The sequence below is a fragment of the Thunnus albacares genome, chromosome 12 (genome assembly GCF_914725855.1).
Source record: "Thunnus albacares chromosome 12, fThuAlb1.1, whole genome shotgun sequence".
In the NCBI taxonomy this organism is placed as follows: Eukaryota; Metazoa; Chordata; class Actinopteri; order Scombriformes; family Scombridae; genus Thunnus; species Thunnus albacares.
Genome location: NC_058117.1, coordinates 16,786,884 through 16,809,275, shown reverse-complemented (window position 1 = coordinate 16,809,275; position 22,392 = coordinate 16,786,884). Strand labels below are relative to the sequence as shown.

Below are 22,392 nucleotides of genomic sequence, written 5' to 3'. Positions count from 1 at the left end.
TATAATAATATATCAATCAGAGGGACAAAACTACTACTTTTACTGCAATACTTTAACTACATTTTGCTGCCAATACTTATGCACTTTTACTTCAGTAGGATTTTTCATGCAGGACTTTTACTATTAATTAAGTATTTTTTTATTGCTGTATTGGTACTTTTGCTTAAGTAAATGATCTGAGTACTTTATCTACCACTGTTTAAATATAATTTATTTATAGCGACTATATAAGACTTGTTTTGGTTGTTTGCTACAGAAATGGGCGGAGACATAGTGAGTTCCTCCTCCTGCCCCACGCTGATTGGACATCTGTGCTGTGCATTTAAACTATTTGCATTTATTTAGCCTACTTGTGTATTTATGTATGTATGTATGTATTTATTACTTATTTATATTTTTATGGGGAACTTTTAGTATTATTAGTTGTTACTTTCTGAATGATCAGAATCAAATTTACTGCAGCATATGAGTTTTTAGCAAAAATGTTTTTTAAAAAAGTTCGAATAGTCTACTGTATGTGGAACAGCGGTTACCATGGTTTTGTTTGATTGTATTCTGTCATTAAACAATTTACATAAAACATAGTATGCACTATGTAGATAATACAGAGTCAATATTGTGTTCATTTGTGAGGAATAGGCCTATACAAAGAAAAGTGTTGATGTTTTATTACTGAACATGCTGTTATAAATCGCAGTGGAACACAAATAGAGTTTTCCCCTGTGTCTAACATGCTCAAGTAGCCTACTGCACAGAGAATGAGCATTTTCCTTTCAAAGTGGTTACCAACGGTTACAGGTGGCCATGTTGGGGTTGAGTCAACAGCACACAGCCTTTATGGGCAGGTGTGTTACCTGTGGCTCCCTCAGGAAAACACTTCCTATGGCTGTGCTGCCGCGCGGCTCACCGGCAGAGACAAAATGAATCAGACGACGGAAAAGATCTTGAAATAGTTTTCCTCGTCATTGCCATCTACATTTTGTATCTAAGCTTGAGCCTACAGTGAAGTCCCGGGTTTGCTGGCAGACGAAGGGGAGTGCTTCCTGATAATAAAGAGGTGCGTCTTATTTCCATTCCAGTGATTGACTGCGCACGGCTTTCACCGCCGGAGCTGCGGGCATTGACGCATTGTGGAGTCGACAGGGGGTAGCACTGCAACCCCGGCTTCTCTACACAACGGAGGCATCTATCGGCGAGTCCGCGATGGCCGTGGTGCAGCTCGACACGGAGGACCATCAACCGGAGAACGGCTTCGTGTCCCCCGAAACCACGTCGCCGGGGCTGCTGACACGCATCGACGGTTATGTTCTGCCATTTCTCGGCGGATTTGGGAAGTACCAGAGACAGCTGATTGTGCTGACATGGATTCCGGCGTTATTCATTGGATTCAGCCAATACTCTGATAATTTCCTCCTCGCTCAGCCAAACAACACATGCATCCAGCCTTTGGCAAACCTGACTAATGTGACTTCAAGTCATTCCTCGTTGTTAGACAGTCCAAAAAACATTAGCGCGCGGCCGGCTCCTATCTATGCCAATGGAAGTTACGGCAGCCACAATGACACGACCAACATGCAGTGTAGGTGCAGCGAGTGGACATTTGAGCTGCACACGGGACTTGTGCAGAATGTGGTTACCAAGGTAAGCTGTTCATCTTGAGGATGGGTATTCTTTTCCATCAGATTGTGTTATGCATCTGTGACACCCTATCCGCTCTAATCCTATTAGGATAGATTCATTTCAGTAAGAGGGAGAAATTCTGGCACTTATTAACATCAGACGCATAAAAACATGCTGAATTTCATGCGTGACAATTGCGCACAAATTATGTTCTTTGACAGATTCTGGATGGTTGATGTGGTTATGCCTCCATGATTGCATCCGAGGCGTGCATTTCTCCACAGTGGGTCGTCTAGCACTGCTAGACAAAGCATATATAGGCTGATATTGGACTGAAAAGTAGTAGGCTTGTATAGGTGAGAGCATGCATCATGCTGACTGTGAGTCACCGCAACACCTGACACAAAGTGCAGAGACACGCCACCATTGGCACATTGGGCAAAACTGCCAGGGCTGGTGGAATTTGCCGGTTGTCGTAATGGACATAATAGACATGGAGCCTTTGATTTGGAGCAAAGGTCATTAGTGCACTCTCTAGAATAATGCAACCCCATCCCTAGCCAAACATCACCCTCACCCGTCCACCCCCCCAAATCCCCCCTCCTCCCATCACAGCCCTAACCAAACACCAGTGAGATATTCTTATAGGTCTCATTCTGGGCACTTTCAGTCTGCCAGTGATGTCTTTACCACTATATCACATCAGTATAACGTTGTAATATTCCTATCTTTACAGGCCAGGCTGAGGAGACAGTATAGGCCTGCAGTTGTCTTAGTTGGTCTGCACAGTGTGTTAACTGGAGGAGGAAGGGTTTTATATCCCGTTACGCAGCTTTTCAGCTCTTCTCCCATTGTGGATTCTGCATGCTTATTTAAAGATATCAAGTTTTTTATTTTTGTACAAGAAGAAAGCATAAAACTTTGATCCGCCAAACTCTGCGTAAACTTGAATATTGATAGGATAATGTGATTCAATCTTCATAGAAAAGACTCACAGAATGCAATTAATACTAAACAGAAAGATAAGCCAGTTTTGCTCACAAAAAGTCTAAAATCAAGATACACCCCACCCCCCCACATGAGGACAGTAAATTGCACATTAATTTGCTATATCTTTACCTCTGAAGAGTTTGGCATACATGCCATAATCAAAAGGCTTATCAGGATGAGTTTGAAGACAGGCTTTGAAGCATCTCAGTGCAATAGGAGGGGGTTGTGGCACCCTGCACTGGCTTCCTCTGTGATGCCAACAGCCAATCTGCTTATCACTGATAATGTCCCCATTTAAATAAGGCAAATAAAATGCAGCTGTGGCATTTCGATTCAGTAATGAACTGAGGGACAGTTTACATACTGATTAAATCTTCTGTCCACAGAGTAATTTAGGGGGTGGGGTCGCATGAACTGAGGCCAGGCTGATAAACTGTTTTATGGATCAGGGCTTTTAAAATACTCTTAAACTGCAGCTGATTATGAAGTCATATGAAATTGATTGGGTGTTTCCATATTACAAACGATCAAAAAATGTCTCCGCTCTCATGGGTTGAAAACGCACAAGTCTTTTCTTTTATGAAGGATTAGCACTGAAAACACTGCAGCTATCCTTATGCAGGCGTTGCAACCTGTAGATATTTGTGTTGCCGTTGCACGCATACAGAGAATGTCATGTTGACACTACCACCACTGCAGATCAGTGACATGCCTGAGCAGTTGGTAGAAGTGTCTGCCTGCGCTCATCTTCCCTGACCCATGCAGTCGACATTCTGACAAGGTCACCGTCAGGAGAAATTGAGTCCAGCTGCATGCAGACGAATCCCAAAGTGGAGCCAAAAGTGAAGCGGAATTGATTCTCCCATTGGTCATCCGCCTTGCCTCTGTCGATGACCTGCTTCTCACTCGTGCAAGGCCCCCTTTCTCCTACCACAGCGCAGAAAGTGGGATGTGACACTAGAGCAGGAAGTGATGACTTGGCATTTCTCCCTGTGTTTGGATTGCAAAGGCATAACTTCACATGACTGGGCGCAGCTACTGTGACACCCGATGCCTAAAAAGCAGAGTGCCAAAACTGACGAAACGCAGTAGTGTCTCTCTATTAGAGTGTACACACTCTAAGCCCATACTATGCTGTTGATTTTTACTATCACACGTGGACAAGATGTATATTGTACATGTAGATGTTTTCACTCTGTGCCATATAGGTTTTTTTAAACTCTAGAATCAGTAGCACAGGAATACTGAACATCTCCCATCGCTCATTGTTCTCAGGACATCACAGAAAGAAGGCTTTGATGGAGGCGGCAAAGGTTGAGGTGGTGGTGAAGGATCCAAAGTGGTTAATATGGAGACCCATTCTAATTGAGTCAAAGCTCTCCTCAGGGTCCTACGTAATTGGACTGAGCCTTAGAAATGAGAATGTATCATTACTCAGAGACAGACCCAGTCTCTCTGCAACCTCCCCTACTCTGCTCCCATGCAGATGGGTAGCAGCTGTACATGCTGCCCGAAATAGTGGCCTGTGAACCTCTTCAAAGCAAAGAAATAACCTCTCCATGGATCCCCTATGACAGTTCAGGTTCTTGTCTATTAGTCAGACACACTTGGCATTTAGCCGTTGATGATAATTTTAGTGTCTAAAACTAAATTTAGGTTTCCTCTTTTTGTAATACTCAGTTGTGAAATGCTGTTTGGACTGAAAAACTACAACATCATCATATGTTAAAGCAGTTCAAATCTAGAATTTACTCAGTATTTGAGTTGCAACGATTAGTCGATTGACAGAAAATTAATCAGAAACTATTTTGATAATTGAATAATCGCCATTTTTTTAAGAAAAACGATAAACCTTTGCTGGTTGCTGCTTCTCAAATGTAATGATTTGAAGCTTTTCTGTGTCATATGTATTTGAATATCTTTTTGGACTGTTGGTTGGACAAAACAAGACATTTGATGATGTCAGCTTGAGCTCTAAGAAATTATAACAGGCATTTTTCACTGTTTTCTGACATTTCATAGACAAACTGATTAACGGGTTAATTGAGAAATTATGAAATTAATTAGTTGAAGCCCTACCCGGTGCGATTATACAGTATGTCAGTGGCAGTTAGTGCTATTTCTGTATTATTTTTCTAAGAACATAGGTTAGAGTATTGTATGGAAGTGATAAGAAAGATATGTTGTAAAAGTACATTGGTGGGTACACCCAGACCCAGTATCACTGTTCTGGAGGTTGCACACCCATAGATCTGAAAGATGATACTGAAGATGAACACCCATGCAGGCCTCTCTGCACTGTGTCCCTTCTTACTGTTTATCCAGCTGGTTGGCTCCTTCCACAGACCCCGGATCAGTGTGGGACACTTTGAAACAGTCTCAGCTGTCGAAAGGCGATGACCCCACTGCAGATACCCAGTCAGCACATAATGACAGCCACTCACAGCGTCAGCTGGGAGGAAAAGACGCTGGTGTGACCAAGAGATAAAACTCTGTTGAGGCTCTATGCGTGCTTGTGACAAGAGTGTGTGTGTGTGTGCTGCAGGCTCGTTTCTGATAAGTGCTGTTTTGTAACTGGGAGGGGTGAACACTGTGGGGTGCCTGACCCTTGGACATGGTTTTAAGGTTGCTTTTTTAGGATTGTGTGATGGAATTTAGGTTGTAGGAGTGGAAACACATCAGGACTCTTTGGTGACAGAGGTGTGTACAGTAGTCATGGTTTCACTGTCAACAAAAGGAGGCAATAAATAATAGATTGACAGGTAAAGGTTTGTTATTTCCCCATCTGTCACTGTTGGTTGCAGGAAAATATAACTGCCATCATCCAGCTTGTCAAAAATGTTTGTGTTTATCATCTGATGTACAGTATAGTATAGTCCAGAGGCCACATTTGCATGACAGTTTTTTTGAAACATGGTCACGACTAGATATCTAAACATGTTCTCAGGCTCCAATGTCAGATATGAGTATTGCTTCCTCCTTGAATTCTCTGTTCTATAAAACCGCAATTGAAAGTAAATACATGTAGCATAGATTTATTTTTTTTGCTCTCACTCACCCTCCTTTTACATCAGTTTTACCCTCACCTACACCCACCACATTATAGGATTTCAACACATGGGTGAGGCAGTGGTGCTAAAACTTGCACTTGGAAGCAGAAAGAGCCTGATAACCACGGCGATGGTCTGTTGCTAGGCAGTAACTATGCAGCAGTCTCTCCATGTGTTTTCTGTCTTTTCCTCACAACTGCTTTTAAGCATCTCTATCCCCCTTTCACTTTAGCCTGGTATCATTTCCATACTTTTCTTTCTTTGCATATCTCTTCATCTCGTTTTCTATGCTCTGTTTCCTCATTTCATAATTGGTATATTCATTTTCTTCATTCCTCTCTCCTCCCGTGCTTTCCTCTATCTCTCTCTCTTCCTCCTTGCCTGCACCCTCCCTTTGTAACCCCCCACCCACTACTCTGTAGTTCAACGAGTGCAGAAATGTGCAGCTGTAGTTGAGAGCGTCTTCATCTGCGCTAATGAGACTTGGTGGTGTAGGTTGATCATTGCAGTCCAGTCATTTGAGAGAGGTCAGCAGACACCCCAGGGATTTTAACTGATTGGCCTCTGGCCTTTCATCATTTTGCATTTCTGTCAGCTAATAGATTTATGCTTCTAACCCAACTTTACACACTGACTTTTATTCATTACTCCCAAATGAGCAGGACAATAGTAAGGGAGCAACTGACAGAAATAATAGGTGCATAGTAGACAAGCTGCATTGATTGGACTCATGCTTAGATTGAGCCACACTGTGCTGGGATGTCTCTGCTCTGCTAAAGCTGAAAGTCTGTCCATATTTTTCCACTAATGCCAAAAGCAGTGTCCATTAATGATTGTGTATGAGCTCGGTCAGTTGGCTAGGAGAGAGACCTGGTTAATAATACATGCGAAGTGGCAAATGCTTTTAAATAAAGCACATTAATGATACTCTGGCAATTAAAACCAAGCATTCGGATATACATTTCAACAGCACTTAACACTTGTGAGACATTTGCTGCTTTGTCTCCAGCATGTGACATGGGAATGCTGATGCGTTGGTATTTTACAACATTGGTCATCTGTCTGTGGTCACCCGGAGATGTCTCTTCTGCATAGTCACCAAACTATCATCCAGCTGTGCAGTGCCTGTTCCCAAGTTATTGCACACTCAGAGTTTCACTTCAGTGCATATGCCAGTTTGTCACAGTCCTGGAGGAGGGCAGCTCCAGATTTTTAAATACCCTTGGTTGTGCAGTGATTGCGCAACAGGAACTTGTTTGCCTACCGTGTGTCTTTTTCTCTGCTGACATCGATACTGAAACCATGAATGAGTGGCATGCCTGGATCATGTGATGGCTGGGTGGCTCTTAGTAATCCTGGAGCGTTCCATTCTGAACAGGTCACTGTAGTAGAGGTTATGAGAGGTTAGAGCCCCTCTGAGAAAAATGTAAGAACAAACTGCATTTTGTATTTCATCACAAGGTAGAGTTGATGCATGAAACAAATATGATTTCTCTTGACATGGCAGCTTTTCTGTTCCTATATATATATATATATATATATATATATTTTTTTTTTTTTTTTTTTTAATAGTGATGAGGTTTAGTTTATAATTGGTCAGAATTAATGTCAGTGTTGATCAGGTTCTCTGGCTATCCATCTGCTGTGGCCAATGCTTCTGTCAGCACAAAAAGCTGAGAAGCATAAGTTGCTAAATTCATCCTCTTTACATGTCAGGATGAGCTACTCTAATAGGATTATTAAATAATAAAATCAATAGATGTCCTAGTCACAAGTTCAGGCAGCATTTTATAAATTGTGAATTTCTCCCTACAAGCAGGTGCAGGAGCTTTCCATTTGCTCCTGTACCTCTCTACGATCAGTGCTTGTGCTGTGTATGGGGTCCATTTGTCAAAACTTGCAACTGTGAAGGAGAAAAAAAAAAAAACAGGCTGATACATGCGAAGCAGGCACACACTGCATTGTTTTGCACTCTAGGAATCCCCACTACTGCTGGGGTGGAAAGTTTCAGACACCGAAACTTCATCAGAAAATGAGGAGCGGCAAAGTTGACTGTAATTTTCCATCTAACCATACATGAGAGGAGGCATAAATGAATATATATATTTTTTATGTAGACCCCGTGATTTTTGAATGAGAAAATAAGGGATTATTTAATCCCTAATGATGATTTACGGATGACAAATGAGCTTTCCCAACCTGCCTAGTGCCAGTTTGAATCCATTTGAATACAGGATGTGGGCTTTGCATAGACATCTCTACATTTAATAGGAGTTGGAAAACTCTACTGAATCATTTTGACAATTCATACTGCTTTTTGATACTTGATTACAGAATCAAATAGAAAAGTCACCTGGCTCTGTGTCACCTGGCTTAGCTGTTCAGAGCATTTTAGCATCTTTAAGCTCACTGTTTTGGATTTAAGGGCCAAAATGTAACTATTTGGGTTCAGTCTCACTGCTCTCATCAGCAGCATTTTCAGACGCAGCAGACAGCTGTTTGCAGTAAAAAATCTCAGATACACCGACTGCACGCTACCTGCAGACCACCACGCAGCAAACAGGCAAAGCTAGTGACAATCAGGACAATATGTACCCTTCTCATATTTCAGTGTTATGTGTTTTGAGTGGTTATAATGGCCTATAAATAAGACAGACCCAGTGGAGAGTGATAGTAAATGAAAAATCTCTCCCTCAAAAAGCAATATTCATCTTTCACTTCCACAGCATAAATGTCTTGGAACTTACGTCTATGTTTGTTTGTCTCTACAGTGGAGTCTGGTGTGTGACTCAGCGTGGAAAGTCCACATCGCAAAGTTCTCTCTCTTGGTTGGATCCATCTTCGGATACCTGGTGTTTGGAATCCTTGCAGACTGGTAAGATTTTTCGTATTGACAGTTGTGTAGGATCAAAAACTCTGTTTTTAAGCTGAAATTGTCCTTAGTCGAAAAATATGTTTTTACTTCATTCCTGTAGGTTTGGCCGCCACCCAGTGCTGATCATATCGGTACTGTTCATGCTGGTGTTCGGTTTGACTGTGGCCTTCTCTGTCAACGTCCCCATGTTCAGCACCCTGCGCTTCTTTGAAGGCTTTTGCCTGGCAGGAATCACCCTGTCTCTCTATGTCCTCAGTAAGTCTTTAACTCTCTATTAACAGTCCTGTGCTAATTGACCCTTTGCTAAACCCTGCCTTGTTGACCTGCTGTATCTTCACCTGTCAAGCTTTGTGTTTGGGCATGGCGCATATGCAGTTTACAGTGATAACGCTGGTAGATTTACCACTCAAAATACTTTGTAGTTTTTTAAACAATTGGTCTTCGATTTGGCACAGAATGAAACAAAAACAGGCCTCTCATTTCTAGTCAATGACAGTCTATTTTGACAGCTGAAATGACAACTGTCGCTAGCAGATTTAATCAGCTGTAGCTAGCTAGCTAAAAAATGCTAAGTCTGTGAGCTGGTTGAAAACTCTGACTTTTTAACATTTCTGGCCAACTCATTTTAAGCAAGACTATTGCTAGTTATGGTTGTCAAGCTATGACTGAACAGTTACTGTTAGATGTGGTACTTTAGAGAACGGTCAGTTGACATTTGCGTTGACTTTGTGAGGTGAATATTTTCCCCTAATACCATAATATCCAGAATGTCTTTGGGTTTGCTGACAAACTTGGCCTGCAGAGACATTTTTTCTGTAGGCCCTTTGAAAGCTTGCTGTTTAATTGTTTCAGTTTTATGGAAGTTTATAAAGGCCCATTGTCACAACAGCAATGCAGCAATATATGTAGAAAATGCAGCCCTATTCCATGGAACGCTACTTAGCTACCTGTAGGCCAAACTGGTTTGTTTGGGATTTGGCTCTATGTCTAGAAAGTAAGGCTGCTTTTGTTGCACTTAAGGTTCAGTTGTAGGGAGTGTACTTTGTTAGGGCTGAGTATACATTTAACGCTTTCACTGCAAACAAAAAATCTCATATGTTAAGGAAAGATAATCTGGATTATAATCAAAATCTGTCAGAATTGAATCGTATACATTTGAAATTATACACATTTCCACTAAAAGACTTAATAACTATATGAATTAATATGATTTGAGTTTTCATCATGTGGTTTTGAATGCCAAAGTGAATACTGTAACATATCAGCACTGTGATAATTTTTGCAATATTCATTTTGTCCACACTGCCCACCCTTAATCCTCCGTATTTTCCCCACTGTTGCTGTTCTCATTATCAACAAGACACACCTAATCAAAAGGCTATTTCACTTTAATTCATGTCCCTAGCTGAGGGTAGCATTCAGCTTAAAGAAGAGTAATTGTGTTGCAGTGACCTTCTAACATTTATTAAACTGAGTGTCATTGTCGGGATAAATTCTCATTATTGAGCAACTGCCAGCCTCTTTACCCTTGGAGTGAACTCTTTAATTTTCATTTAAGTGTACAACCATGTGTCTTTCCCTGAGATTTTAATCCTTCTTACTGCTAATAAATAATCTGATAATGACTGAAGGGGGTGGGGGCGTTATTTGGGTGACTCTTGTTTTACCCATCTCTGCAGGGAGAGCTTGTGCAGTCTGTAATGAATCCTCTTTGATTGGACTTTGTCTTTTAACAGTAAAAGGTTTAAATAATCAGTGCAGTGGGAACATTACACTAATTGCAAAGATTGGGAAGGAAGGGACGTTTGTATCCTGACAATTTGGCTGTGCAGTTGATGCACATTCTGGTCTCTGTGATGGATCCTTAAAAGCCTCTTTGGCCGCAGTAAATGACCAATGCAGAGGGAGGTTGCAGAAGTGGAAGGGAGGGAGCAAGGGCGAGATGATGAAGGAAGGGGCCCTCAGTGTCCTTGTCATTCTAATTTACTCCACACTATATTCTGTACCTTGAAAAGCTCCGCCGCGCTCCCAAAATAGAAGGACCGTTTAGTCCGCTCCCAGGACAAAGGAGGGAGGGTGGGACAGAGCAAGGCAAAAGGGTGGAGTTAAACTGTACAGCATCTTATCAAATTTAAATGAACTTGACATCAGCGTTCATTGTTTTCACATTAGCTTACAGTTTATGGTTCAATAGCTCAGCGGCACTCTTCAGAAGGTGGGGGTCTGCATGATAATTGTCTAAGGGTCAATATTTTTCAACATATCTTACTTTCCTCCTCTACAAACTTATTTATCATATGTATTTTTTTCCCCCCAATTTCTGGCTCTTGTTTGACAGGTAGAATAGTATTCTTGCTGCAAATATCCTCTGAGACACTTAGGGTCAAATTAAGGAATAACAAAAACAGAAAAATCAAAATGTTTGAATTAGTAAATTGTAAGCCTCACATTACAGGTTACAAAAGACAAGCGCAAGGGAGGACTTCAGTATTGTATGATTCAGGTGGTTCTTAATATATCTATCTGTGTTTCTATGCATTTTCTCGACATTTGTGTCTACAGAGTCCAATTATTGTGAGTCAGAGTGAAGAATGATGCTTTTTTTTTCTTACATCTCCTTTTCCTTATTTTCTTCTTATAATTCTTTCTGTGGTTTTAACCTCTTTTGTTATTCCACTACCTCTCTCAGTCCCTACTTTTCACCTTCTGTGCCTCCCACTCCTGCTTTCTCATTGTCTACCCTGGTTTTACATTCTCTGCATTTACAATTCCACAATACTGTCTGCAATCTGCAATGCAGTGATTGCAGAGTAAATGAAGTGGTCACGAAACAACTTGTTGTGATTTTATAGGCATTCTTTTCTTTATTTCATAAGGCGACTGGCCTTATGAAAGGTAACCTTACTCTCTGCAATCATATTCAAGTACCTAAGCAATGTCTGAGAGTGGTAGAAGTTGGCAAGAATATCTCTGGTATTAGCGTTAAAGTTTCTGCAGTCTTGTGGAAAAGTAACTACAGTTAGCATGGGTGTACATTTGGGTATGGATGGCAGGGACATGTACCTACCAATATCAAGGTGTTGCTGGATTGTCCCTACCAATATTCTTACCGATCTCAAACAATCTAGCTGCTTTAACTCCATGTAATCTTAACAGTAAGATCTCTGCAGAGATGCCAAGTTTGTGTGTTTTCTGCAAAAAAGAGTGCTGTTATGATAAAGAGTGAAAGAGCAGGATTTGGGGGATACCAAATCTCATGGTCTGGCAACCTTCAACTTGAAGCTGTACACACTGTTGACTAGCGGCAGCCTGGCAGCAGCAGCAGTAGTGGAGTCAGTGAGGTGAAGAATCTGAAGCGGTTAGTATTTATAGTTTAAACATTCCAAACATCTCAGAATCGAAAACGACTTCACCGGACAAAGCTAAGATCATTTGATATTATATTTAGTTTCAGGGGTTAGGTGTTGTTAGCTAATTTGTGATTGTTGCTCAGACATGCTCTTTAATTAAACAGACAAGACATGAGCATTATTTATGAGCTAAATTCGCCACAGCTTGTCCAACTGATTTTTTTTTTTTTGTGACTGTGAGGCATCATTTCATCATAAAAATCCTGTCAACAGCAGCCTGAGCAGCACAGAGACATACAGTGAGGTGAACTTTGGCCTCTCAGGTGATCTCTGATGTCACAGACACACAGACAGATGAACTTCGGCCTCTCAGGTGATCTCTGACGTCATAGTGAAAGATCTAGCCGTAAGTTCAGGGGTTGAATGAAAAATAATACAAATAGAAATGTTTGAGATGATTTAAAGATAGGTTTGAGCATCGCTGTGGCTCTGTCATGAAAGTCTTAAATTCTGTCGCCCAAATCCACAAATTTAAAGGACAGAATCTCGGGTGAGGTTTGAAAACCTTACAGCGGTGAGTTACAGAGCAGCACATTACCTACAGGTTTCTATACATTTATTGTGACAGTCTATGATATGTTATTTTTAAATATTAATTTTGGTCTCAGATTTATAGTTAAGTAGTCTATCAATAAAATAATATGAAAAAAAATCATGATACAAATCTGCTTTCAGCAAAATGCATATTCAGTAAACATTTTACAGAGTCAGGCTCTTTGTGTCTGCATGTGTGCGTGCATGTGCCTATGAAAGGGAAAATAGTGATAGAGAGCAAGCACACATACACAGTTATTTTGGCTGTCTGACAAAATATATCCCTACCAAAGTTAAAACCAAAGCTATGCCCTTGACAGGTAGTACCTGGGACCAGGACTGTGGAGTGTGGTTAGATAACTCATGTGGATCCATTTGCATCAACAGCAAACAGGCTCTTCACGGTTTCTTGCTTCAGGCTGAAATGGGTAATTATAATTCAGGCTTGCAGTTCCTCATTTAACAAGCATAAAAATAAGCAGTTGGCTACAGACATGTCATCCAATCAGTCAATTATATTTCCTTATTGCTGTTGTTGAGGGATTTCCCATTTCAGTTGGGTACATATTCATAAAATAATAATCAAACTAATTCCCCCTCATAAGCTGCTCCATTGTTTTTACTAAACAATCATGTCCTTATGAAAAAAAGCCTGCTGCAGTACTATATAGTAAACTCAACTCGTGAAGGGCTTAGCTGGACAGATGTTTGTTTGAGCCATGCTTATTTGTATAGGTTTTGTGTTCCTATACTGCCGCCCTTATTTCTGATCATGCGTGGCCTCTGTCACATGATATTTACCCTGCAGCCACTCTGTATTGACAAAACTCCACTAGAGCTGGTCTGAGAGTAGGAACACAGTCGTTCAATAACACATTACTGGAGAGAATCAATCCTTCCACTTCAAGGCATTCTGTTTCGGGTGTTTATTGCATTCGCATGAAAACTAAAGTTGGCCATATGCTAAGAGTTTAGCTAAAGGCTAATATTTGTTGTAGTCTTGACGGTGTGTGAGTCATATGACATTTCTGCATGTAACATTAGAAAACCACATGACCCTCTTTAGTGGCTTGCTTTGTTTGACTCTGCTTACAAAGGAAAATCGGAGCCAAATCCCAGCTTGGAGTGTTTGCACTGGAGACATAACACTAATCCCCCCTTTCTCATCAATCCTTGTGCAATTACTGCGAGTCTTACATCCTGCATTTTAAATGCTGGGCACCATTTCATTCTATGATTTTAAATAGAAAGAAGCAATACGATGATGACAATTTCTGTCATCTGTTTGTGTTTCAGGACAATTTTGTAAATCCTTTTGAATAAGGTGGTATAGGAATTAAAGGGCAGCAACCTCCCTGACGCCCCTGTACATTAACCCATTGTACCCTGGAGACAAGAAGCAGCTAATCCATCGAGTCGTGAGGAAATGCTTGAGCCTTTTTTCAAAAGCGCAGAGCAATTTGCACACAGCTACTATCCATTCCGCCAGAATATCCTGTCGTACTCAGGCCCACCACGGGGCCCAACATGGCTGATGTGATGTGACACTTAATACGGCTCCTGAAGCTAACTGCCACACAGAGAGACAGAAATAAAGAGAAAAGAGAGAATGGAAAAGAGAACGGGGACCAGCAACTAGTATGAGGAGAAAAAAAAAAAAACTTAACAACTAAGAAGAATGTGGGCACTGGATGGAGAAAGCAAGATTTTTTACCTCTGATTCTTGAAGAGCTCTAGACTTGAGAGGCAGTGTGATATAGTCGCACCACCACTGCAAATGAAGTGTTTCTGCAGGTTAACATTAAGCCCTCTCTCGCATAAACCAAACTAATGCATCTCTTTATTACATTGATCTACAGCATGTTGGCTCCAAAGTCAAACAGCAAATAGCAAAGCCGATAGCTATAGAAAGTCATCTGATGCAGCGCCGCTATTTATACCACAGTGCTCCATCAGTGTGTGCTAGCCTTTGTAGCATCAAAGCAGCAGGCAGGCTAGGCAGTGTTCATAGTGCCTATAGCTGAGCTTCATGGTTCTGCTCAGTAATGCATTTTTACAGTAAACACACTGCCCCCTCCACCCCCACCCACCCCCACCACCCCCCCACTCCCACCACTACCAACCCTCACCTCCCACCCCTCACATACAAACACACACACACACACATACTGCACATCAACTAGCTGAGTCATGCTAGCTCGCTGCACTGGGTTTGTTTGTGTGAGAATTTTGTGATCAGCTTGAGATGAGGTGATTGTGTTCTGGGGCAGTGGGCCAGAGCTCGCTTTTTGTTTACACGTATTATATCATGTTTTATCATCAGTTATTTGGGGCTTAAGTCAGTTGCTTTTCTAGGAGAGAGGAGAGAGAGATGTTTTTTTTTTTCTTTTCCTTCCCTTGAAGTATTTATTTACACCAAATATAAGTGTAGCAGTTTACAGTGCACATAAAGACAGAGCACATAAAGCAAACCCCCTTTGTGAAAGAGTTGTGTTTCTCTCTATAAAAATGTTTCATGTGAAAGATGATCCTGACTGAAGGGAGAGTAATTTCCAGTTTAAGTGCGTGTGTGATCACATGTGTATGTATGAATGGGCTAAATGTTTTTCATATCATAACTTTAATTTCCTACAGGCAACCATTAAGTGTTGTTTAAAGGCAGGATATTTACTTTGAGGAGTCCCTATAATTGCCTTACAGTAAAGAGGAAATGTCTCCAAACTCATCTTAAGAAGAGAACATGCTCACTTTCCATGTCTGAATCAGAGGTTGCATGCCTATGCATGTCCTGGGTGTGTGTGTGAGAGGTGACTTGTTGTCAGAAATACAGAGGAGACAGACAGGAAGAAGGCCACAGTCTTTTTCCTGTCTGTCTGTATGGTTCTGTCATAGTCTTGGGTCATGTATCACAAAGAGCGAATGACTTTTCTGTCAGTTACCTTTAACATAAATGCTCATTATGGCTCTGTGTCATAATCCAGGAGGACAAAGTTATTTTCAATGTTGTGAGACACACTTGCCTGCTTTTTTTTAATTTTTTTTTTTTTTTTTTTTTTTTTACCACATATACTTTTTAAAAAATAAGGGATGGGGTATTCTCTCTAGGTTTGATTCCCTCTTGATTAACACATGATATATTTCTAACATACTACTTAAAGTCCCCCTTCACTCATTCTTAGCTGGATGTTTGAGCTTCACTGTGCAGAATGATTTATGTGCAGAGTTTGAGACTGGAAGACTGAATTTGCATTAATCTATTGAAGGAGAAAGGTTTCTCTGTGCTCACCTTAAATCTAAGTTTAATGCAGGTACCTCTGAGTATAATTTGTGATATCACAACTAGTCTGGAGGCCAATCGTGGCCCAGTGTGCAACTCTGAGGATGGACTTTTCATCTTGTGTCCAGCAGTTAAAGTTTTGAAATGGGCATATTCATTCATTTTAACAAGTTAATTGAACTTTTTTTTAAAAAAAAAGAACAAACAAAAAAAACCAAAAAAATTATTAGTCAAAGCGTGAAGAAGGATTTTTATGTCTTAAAACATGTCGGGGGGGGGGATCTTGATATTTCCTTGTATCTTATGTTTTGGTCCTCCAGTAAAAACAAATTTCTTTCAGATCTTTCATATTGTTATGGATGGACAAGGTTGACATGAAATGGTGTTGCCATTATGGTAGTTACAGCTATAGGAAACTCGAATATCAACAATAACTGTTAACAATCTCTATAGTTTAGTCAGGATTTGTTTGACACATTTCCAGACAATATAGTGGCTACATAAATAATGACTGTGACCTCAACAGGTCAAAAAAACAAAAAGAAACACACTTTGTGAAGTGACAGTGGCCAATTCTGACGTTGAGTAGCTCTTTAGTTAATCTAATATAATAGTTCATTTGGAAAACTTCACCTGTCGCTATGTGCCGCAAAATGCCAGTAATGGAAACACACCCTGCGCTGAGATGACCTTGTTTTCTGTTTTGTTTTTTCTGCTGTGGTTTTGTTTTGAGTCCAGGCTGAAGTGCAAGTGCATACTTTATTTCTGTTGTCCCAAGATACTTAAATTTTATGTAGGTGATCACTTCTTATGGACTTGTGTCATGTGGGGAAGAGAAGATGCAACGCAGAGAGGGACAGACAAAGAGAGAAGTCCATGGTTGTTAGACTTACTGTAGGGTAGCAAGTGTAATTTCTGTCAGTTATTATTGTTATCATTGTTGTTGACACGCCCCAGACAGTCAGACTGTATTGATTGTGTGGGTAGAGTTTGCTGTCACTCCTTTTGTACATGTGCTGGACTAGAATGGGAAAAGATCAAGTACACACATGCATACATTTCACTAGAAACACAGGGAAGAGAGGTTGATGATATGATGCCATTAAAGGTGACATATTACCCCTTTTCCGTAAGTTAACACAGTTCCTTGGTGTCTTTTTAATATTTGAGTTTTTGTTTGTGTATAACCAACTGAGTGAAAGGTTGCGGGAGACTCAGCAGCCACACAATTCTCTGTTCTCTATTTCTGTGTTTAGTGTCTGCAGGTTAGGCTAACCCATTGCTGCTAACCCCCTTTACTTTTCCAGCAGTTTGGGAAACAACAGATGTGACTTTTCTTGGTCTTGAGAAGCTGCAGCATTTATTAACCGAAACACTGTAGTCTGTATTATACATTTACTGCCAGATTGACACTTTACTGCTAACCTTTGCCTCTGCTCCGCTCCCATCCACTGTCACTTTTCTGCTGCTCGCTCTCTTACTCAACCACTCACTCACCTGCTATGCCACATTTTACACACTTCCGTATTCCTTAAAAGGAGCTACACTACCAAGGGTTTCCTAGGCAACGACACAGAGGTTAACTCACGTTTCGGAACAATGCTGCACAGAGGCTCCCAAATGCTATTGATTTCCGAATGAATGGATATTTGGCATTATTTTTGGCATTAAAAAATATTTTCTTGGCCTGGTGGGAGTTCTTGTTGGCCTGGCGGCTTGCCAGGCCTGTACTATTATAGGGGAAACACTGTCTTTATTTTAGTTCCCTGGGGTCTTAATAAAATGTCTCTGACATGCTTTGGGTACAAGGATCAAGCACTACAGCAGCCTTTTCAGCCTGTCTAAACAGCCCTGTTCAGAACGGCCGGTTTGAGTGCCTTCTCCTTTAAATAATAATGAGCTGTTGCTCACCTCACCCCCCTCTTACATGGGGTGTGCCGAAATGAGTACGGATACACACCACCATGGCAACTATTGAATGTGAACTCTGGGAGAAACATGGCTACCAAAGAAAACATAGTGGTGCAACAATGTGTGTTTGAGTCAGACCCTGAGCAAGAAGAGGCTCCTGAACAAGTTCAAGCATCAAGTATACAACAGGGTTGTCTACTTTCACATGTTGCGTGTTAGTTGGCACATCAGAGACCCAAGTGTAATTGCACAAGCACTGAAAAAGTGAGTTTTTCAAAATATGTGACCTATTCTCTGTTGTACTTTTGTAATGCATGCAGTCAATCATAATGGTTAGTTTTTAAGATTGTACTGAAGTGTGTTGAAATTATAATTTGACTGACCTTAGTGTTAGTGTGTTAGTTATTACGTCAGCTCAGTCAAGGTTTCGAGGATTTATGGCGACAATGATATGCATTTCAGTTTTGTGGTTTGGCTCCACTCATGCTCTGGAACAATTCCGAGCAAACATGACCCAGACTGTTCCTGAGCTTTCAACCCCTTGGGCACAGCCTGAGGTTGACGCATATTGAGAGAAACATTTAAAATTCACATAAATAGAAATAAAGGTGGTCAGTGGTGTAGTTGCAAGGATAAATGTAGATTGAATGAGCACCATATACTTGTATGGATCGTCTTGTGCTTAGAGACAGGTCGTGGTCATGAGTGGACGATATATAGGACAGAAATGCCCAAAATACATTGAGACTTTTTTTTTAGTACATGGGCATGTGTGTTCCCTGGCTGTCTGTGTTTCCTTCCTTTTTTAATCCTGGAGTAAATGGATGATCTGTGATGTATGCTCCCCGCTGCAGTGCTATAGTGTTTTATCAGGTTTGTGAGGCCAGGCCAGTCTTGTCCTCTGTTCACTGTTCTGTGTTGTCTGTAATGAAGTGCTTTCTCTCAGCAGTGCCCTCCTCTTACCACAGGCATTAATCTCTCTGCACACAGATGAGACGCAAGAGGAACCACAGAAGGACAGAGGTTCTGTGTGTATTTATCTGTGTATATGGCTTCCTTTTGTGTCAATTGAATGTCAGATTCCTGTTAGTTGATACAGTCTGACAGACAGCATCTTTTATTTGCTTACCTCCCTTCTTTACCTGTCTTGATCTTACTGTTTGTGTATATGTCCTTAATGGATATTCCTCAATCTAGCCTGATCTGAGGAGTGCATGCCAGACATTGTCCAGATCTGGACTCTGAAGAGAGAAGCTTTTAACTTCCCGCCATATGGCTATCCCTCCCTGAGGATAGCAGCCAGGTCCGCCTCACACCACTGCAGAGATATTGTACTGCCAATAGAAGGACCTTTTAAAAATTGTCTGAAAAGGATGATGAAATATACAGAGGCAGGGTGGGATGCAGACTGTTGACTGTACAGGGCACAAATGTTTTTCAGCCAAAGGAAGGTATTTTCCATGATACACAGGTTGACCTGTTCTCATCCTTCCCCACAATCTGCTCTAGCTGTCTCCTGATAAATGGGTTAAGGTGCAGGTGCAGGTTTATTTCCCTCTGTGAAGGGTTAAAGTTCCCTTTTGTGCAGAGTTTGCATTTTTTGTTGCTCAGCAGACTTCCTCCCCTAACACAGCTTAGACTAAGGCTCCATGCTACATCTGTTTTTTATTTTTTTATATCTTTACTGTAAATCTGCTTCCCTCTGGCTGACCTATTGGTTGTGTTGTAATTGACCCACAGCTGGAATCATGGTTAACCCTTATTTCTTCAGAAAGACAGTGCATGACATAACCTCAAGCTATCTCACGCCACCAATTCCTGAGTGAAGTCCAGTGATTGGCCAAATCAGCATGGACAACCTTTGCACTTTCTTTTGATAAGTGGAAAAAGAAATAAAAGCTGTTTCAATTATTCTTTGTTCTGGCTAATGAATCTATTGTGTTTGGACAGTCTGGCTTTCAGTGTTGTATTTGTGTCATAGTACAAGCTATTCATCAGTCAGTATTCCCATTTGGTGTCTCCTGGAGAGCTGATGGCTTAGTTTTGTGCTGATCTTTCTGTGTGTGGGAGGAAGGGGTGGGGGTTAGAACATACAAATACACTCACATGCAAACATTACCAAAAGAAAATATTCTCCTGGTATTCTTTTACTTACGATTTGATTGCTGAGAATATCAGCACACAGATCAAAGGAAAGTGCCTGTGGCTAGTTGGGCTGGTTGGCATTCTTTGCAGTTCCAGATAAGGGACTAATCAATGAGTATGACCTTATTCATAGTCAATAGCCCCTTTTCAGTGCTTAAAGGAAGGGAGGGTACCTCAGGATATTTGTGTGCTGACACAGTCACCCTATAGCCTATAATCAAAGGAGAGTGAAAAATACTATGGAATATCCCTTCGGAGAGTTCTTTATTTGCCACAGTAATTTCAAATAACCACTTGCACTTTGTTCTTGCATATATGTACCCAGAATCTCAATGATCTACCATCAGCAGGATCTGCTCACTGCAACAACTTCAAAACAAAGGCCACGAGAAAAGAAGACCACTCTATTTTTGCCTGTAATTGACCTGACAAAGTTCTTCACTTTGTCAGCAGAAGAAGTCTAATCATACTCCATCAGGGCATTGGCTATCTGCCATGTAGCCTCTTGGATGATTATGTTCTATTAACATGTGAAGGACACCTTAAGAGTGGTGTGTCCTATTCTCAGAGACTTTCCTGATTGACTCTGGGTTTAACAGGGCTGTGCACTCGCCCCCACACAGTTTGGTATCTTCTCCTCCTTGCTGCTTTTTATATGGCCTCCACTGAGGATGCAATTTGCCTTCACACAAAAACCTCTTCGATCTGTTGTAACTTAAGCCCAAGGCCAAGGTTCACTGGATCCTAGTCAGGAAATGCTGTTTGCTGACAATGCTGCACTGGCCTTTTACTCAGAGGAAGCACTCCAAAAACTAATGAGCAGCTTTATACTTGCTAAAATTGAGTTTAGTCTCACAAAGAATTTACATCTGTGACCACGGCTTAGAAGGTGGGCAGTTCACTCATCTTGGCTCTCCTACAAATTAAAGAAAAAACAGAGTAAATGAGTGGGAAAACAATAAATGCAGATGCTTCCATACAAGGGACAAGCAGTCACTGAATGGTCTAAGAATCACCACCACCTTAACCCATTGTTGATTGTGGATTGTGGAGAGTCAGTACTCCCTACTGCCATCATTGAAACACAAAATGAGGGGATATCTTTTGGAAGATTTGTGTATTAACTTCTAGTAAAGTTCCTTGTACAATATGACAAAGAACATAGCTGTTCTGGTAGCTTCTGGTGGCCTAACACCTTACAAAGACCTTTTATTTTGGGCTCTCCTTTATTTAGTCACCTGTCTATACTTCGTTACAATCATAAAAAAAGGTCACAAAGAGGTCCTTACCCAGCTCACATCTAATACGTATGCTTGCATTCCTCAGTGACACCTGCTTGGGCTCGGTCATGTCACCCAAATAGAAGATGACTAAGTCTCAAAGACCTGGCAGGCTTGGTGCCAGCTGGCCACTGGCACCACATCTTCCAGTAGACCAACCGCTCACTACAAAAACATTCATTTAGCCTGTCATGTAGCCAATTTCTGTTTGCGGGGGGGGTTACTGTATATTGTTTGGTTTTGCCTCAGCCAATCAGTAGCCAGTGAAGCATTTGTCCTGCAGGCGCCTTTTTCAATTGACGCTGGAGCTATGGTAGTGATTGCAAGGAACAGTTAACTTTTTCACAACGGCTGAAGAAATATGCCCATTTAAAAGTTGCAACCTGCACAGCTGTATCCCATCCATGCTTGCTGCCATTTTTGTAGCCATTTTTGTGTCACTATTTTTAAAGGATATGGCTGGTGATTTTCTAGATTTTTCTTATTCTCAACAAATCTCACGTGTAAAGCCAAACCAACAATGAATGTACAGTATGTGGCTAGGTAGCTAGCAAGCTAATTAGGAAGATGACGTCCCCATTCTTAATCCTGCCAAAGCTCTGATTGGTGGGATTAGAGCCATTAATTAGCACAACAGCAGCCAGACGTGTTTGAATCCCTCAATAAATTGATAAATGGATTGGGGTGGTGATTCAGAGGTCTAGAGCCAGACTAGTATTTACCGTGAGGCATGGAAATTCACAGCAGTGCAGGTAAAAGATGTGTGAGGAGATGAAGGATGGCAACTGCAGTACAGCTGTACTCTGCTTTTATCCGTGACTCCTGCAAGAAGGCCTGTAGCTCCAGCCTGTGCAGCCACAGCTGATGCAACTAAAAATAAATCATAATTATGCCATAAAAATTAATCACAACAAACATCTGTGCCAATAGTCCCACAGGGCAAAAATCCAATACCTTTCAGTGTAGAGAATTACCATAGACTCGCTGTATAAGATAAACTTGACTGACTCAGTGGCCGGGATCAGGCAGTGAAATCATGGCATAGGGCCATAAGGACCTCATATGACCAGCAAAAGGTCATGACCTTAGCATGTGGGTTCAGGGAGTGGCTGCACTGTGCCTATAGCGGTCAACCAATCTGTTTCAGTTGTAAAACAATGGGCCTCCTTGACTGAGCTGTGTACTGGATAGAAGGCTAGTGAGCTGCCGTAACGTGTACCAGAGGCTGTGATTCATTTTCTTGTTTTGCCAAAGTCAGCAAAACCAGCTAAAGCTTCTTTGCGGATTATTGTCATTATTA

General features: G+C 41.2%; 1 protein-coding gene across 1 annotated transcript in view; it reads left to right on the top strand.

Annotated features, from left to right (window-relative positions):
• Positions 1–559: 559 nt before the first annotated feature.
• The window catches only part of slc22a23 (solute carrier family 22 member 23), a 38,489-nt gene continuing 16,656 nt past the window's right edge, over positions 560–22,392 (top strand). The window contains exons 1-3 of the mRNA XM_044368312.1: positions 560–1,641; positions 8,432–8,535; positions 8,636–8,790. Coding sequence (XP_044224247.1) covers positions 1,204–1,641; positions 8,432–8,535; positions 8,636–8,790 — 697 coding nt within the window. The 5' untranslated portion in view covers positions 560–1,203. The remainder of the gene's footprint in view (positions 1,642–8,431; positions 8,536–8,635; positions 8,791–22,392) is intronic.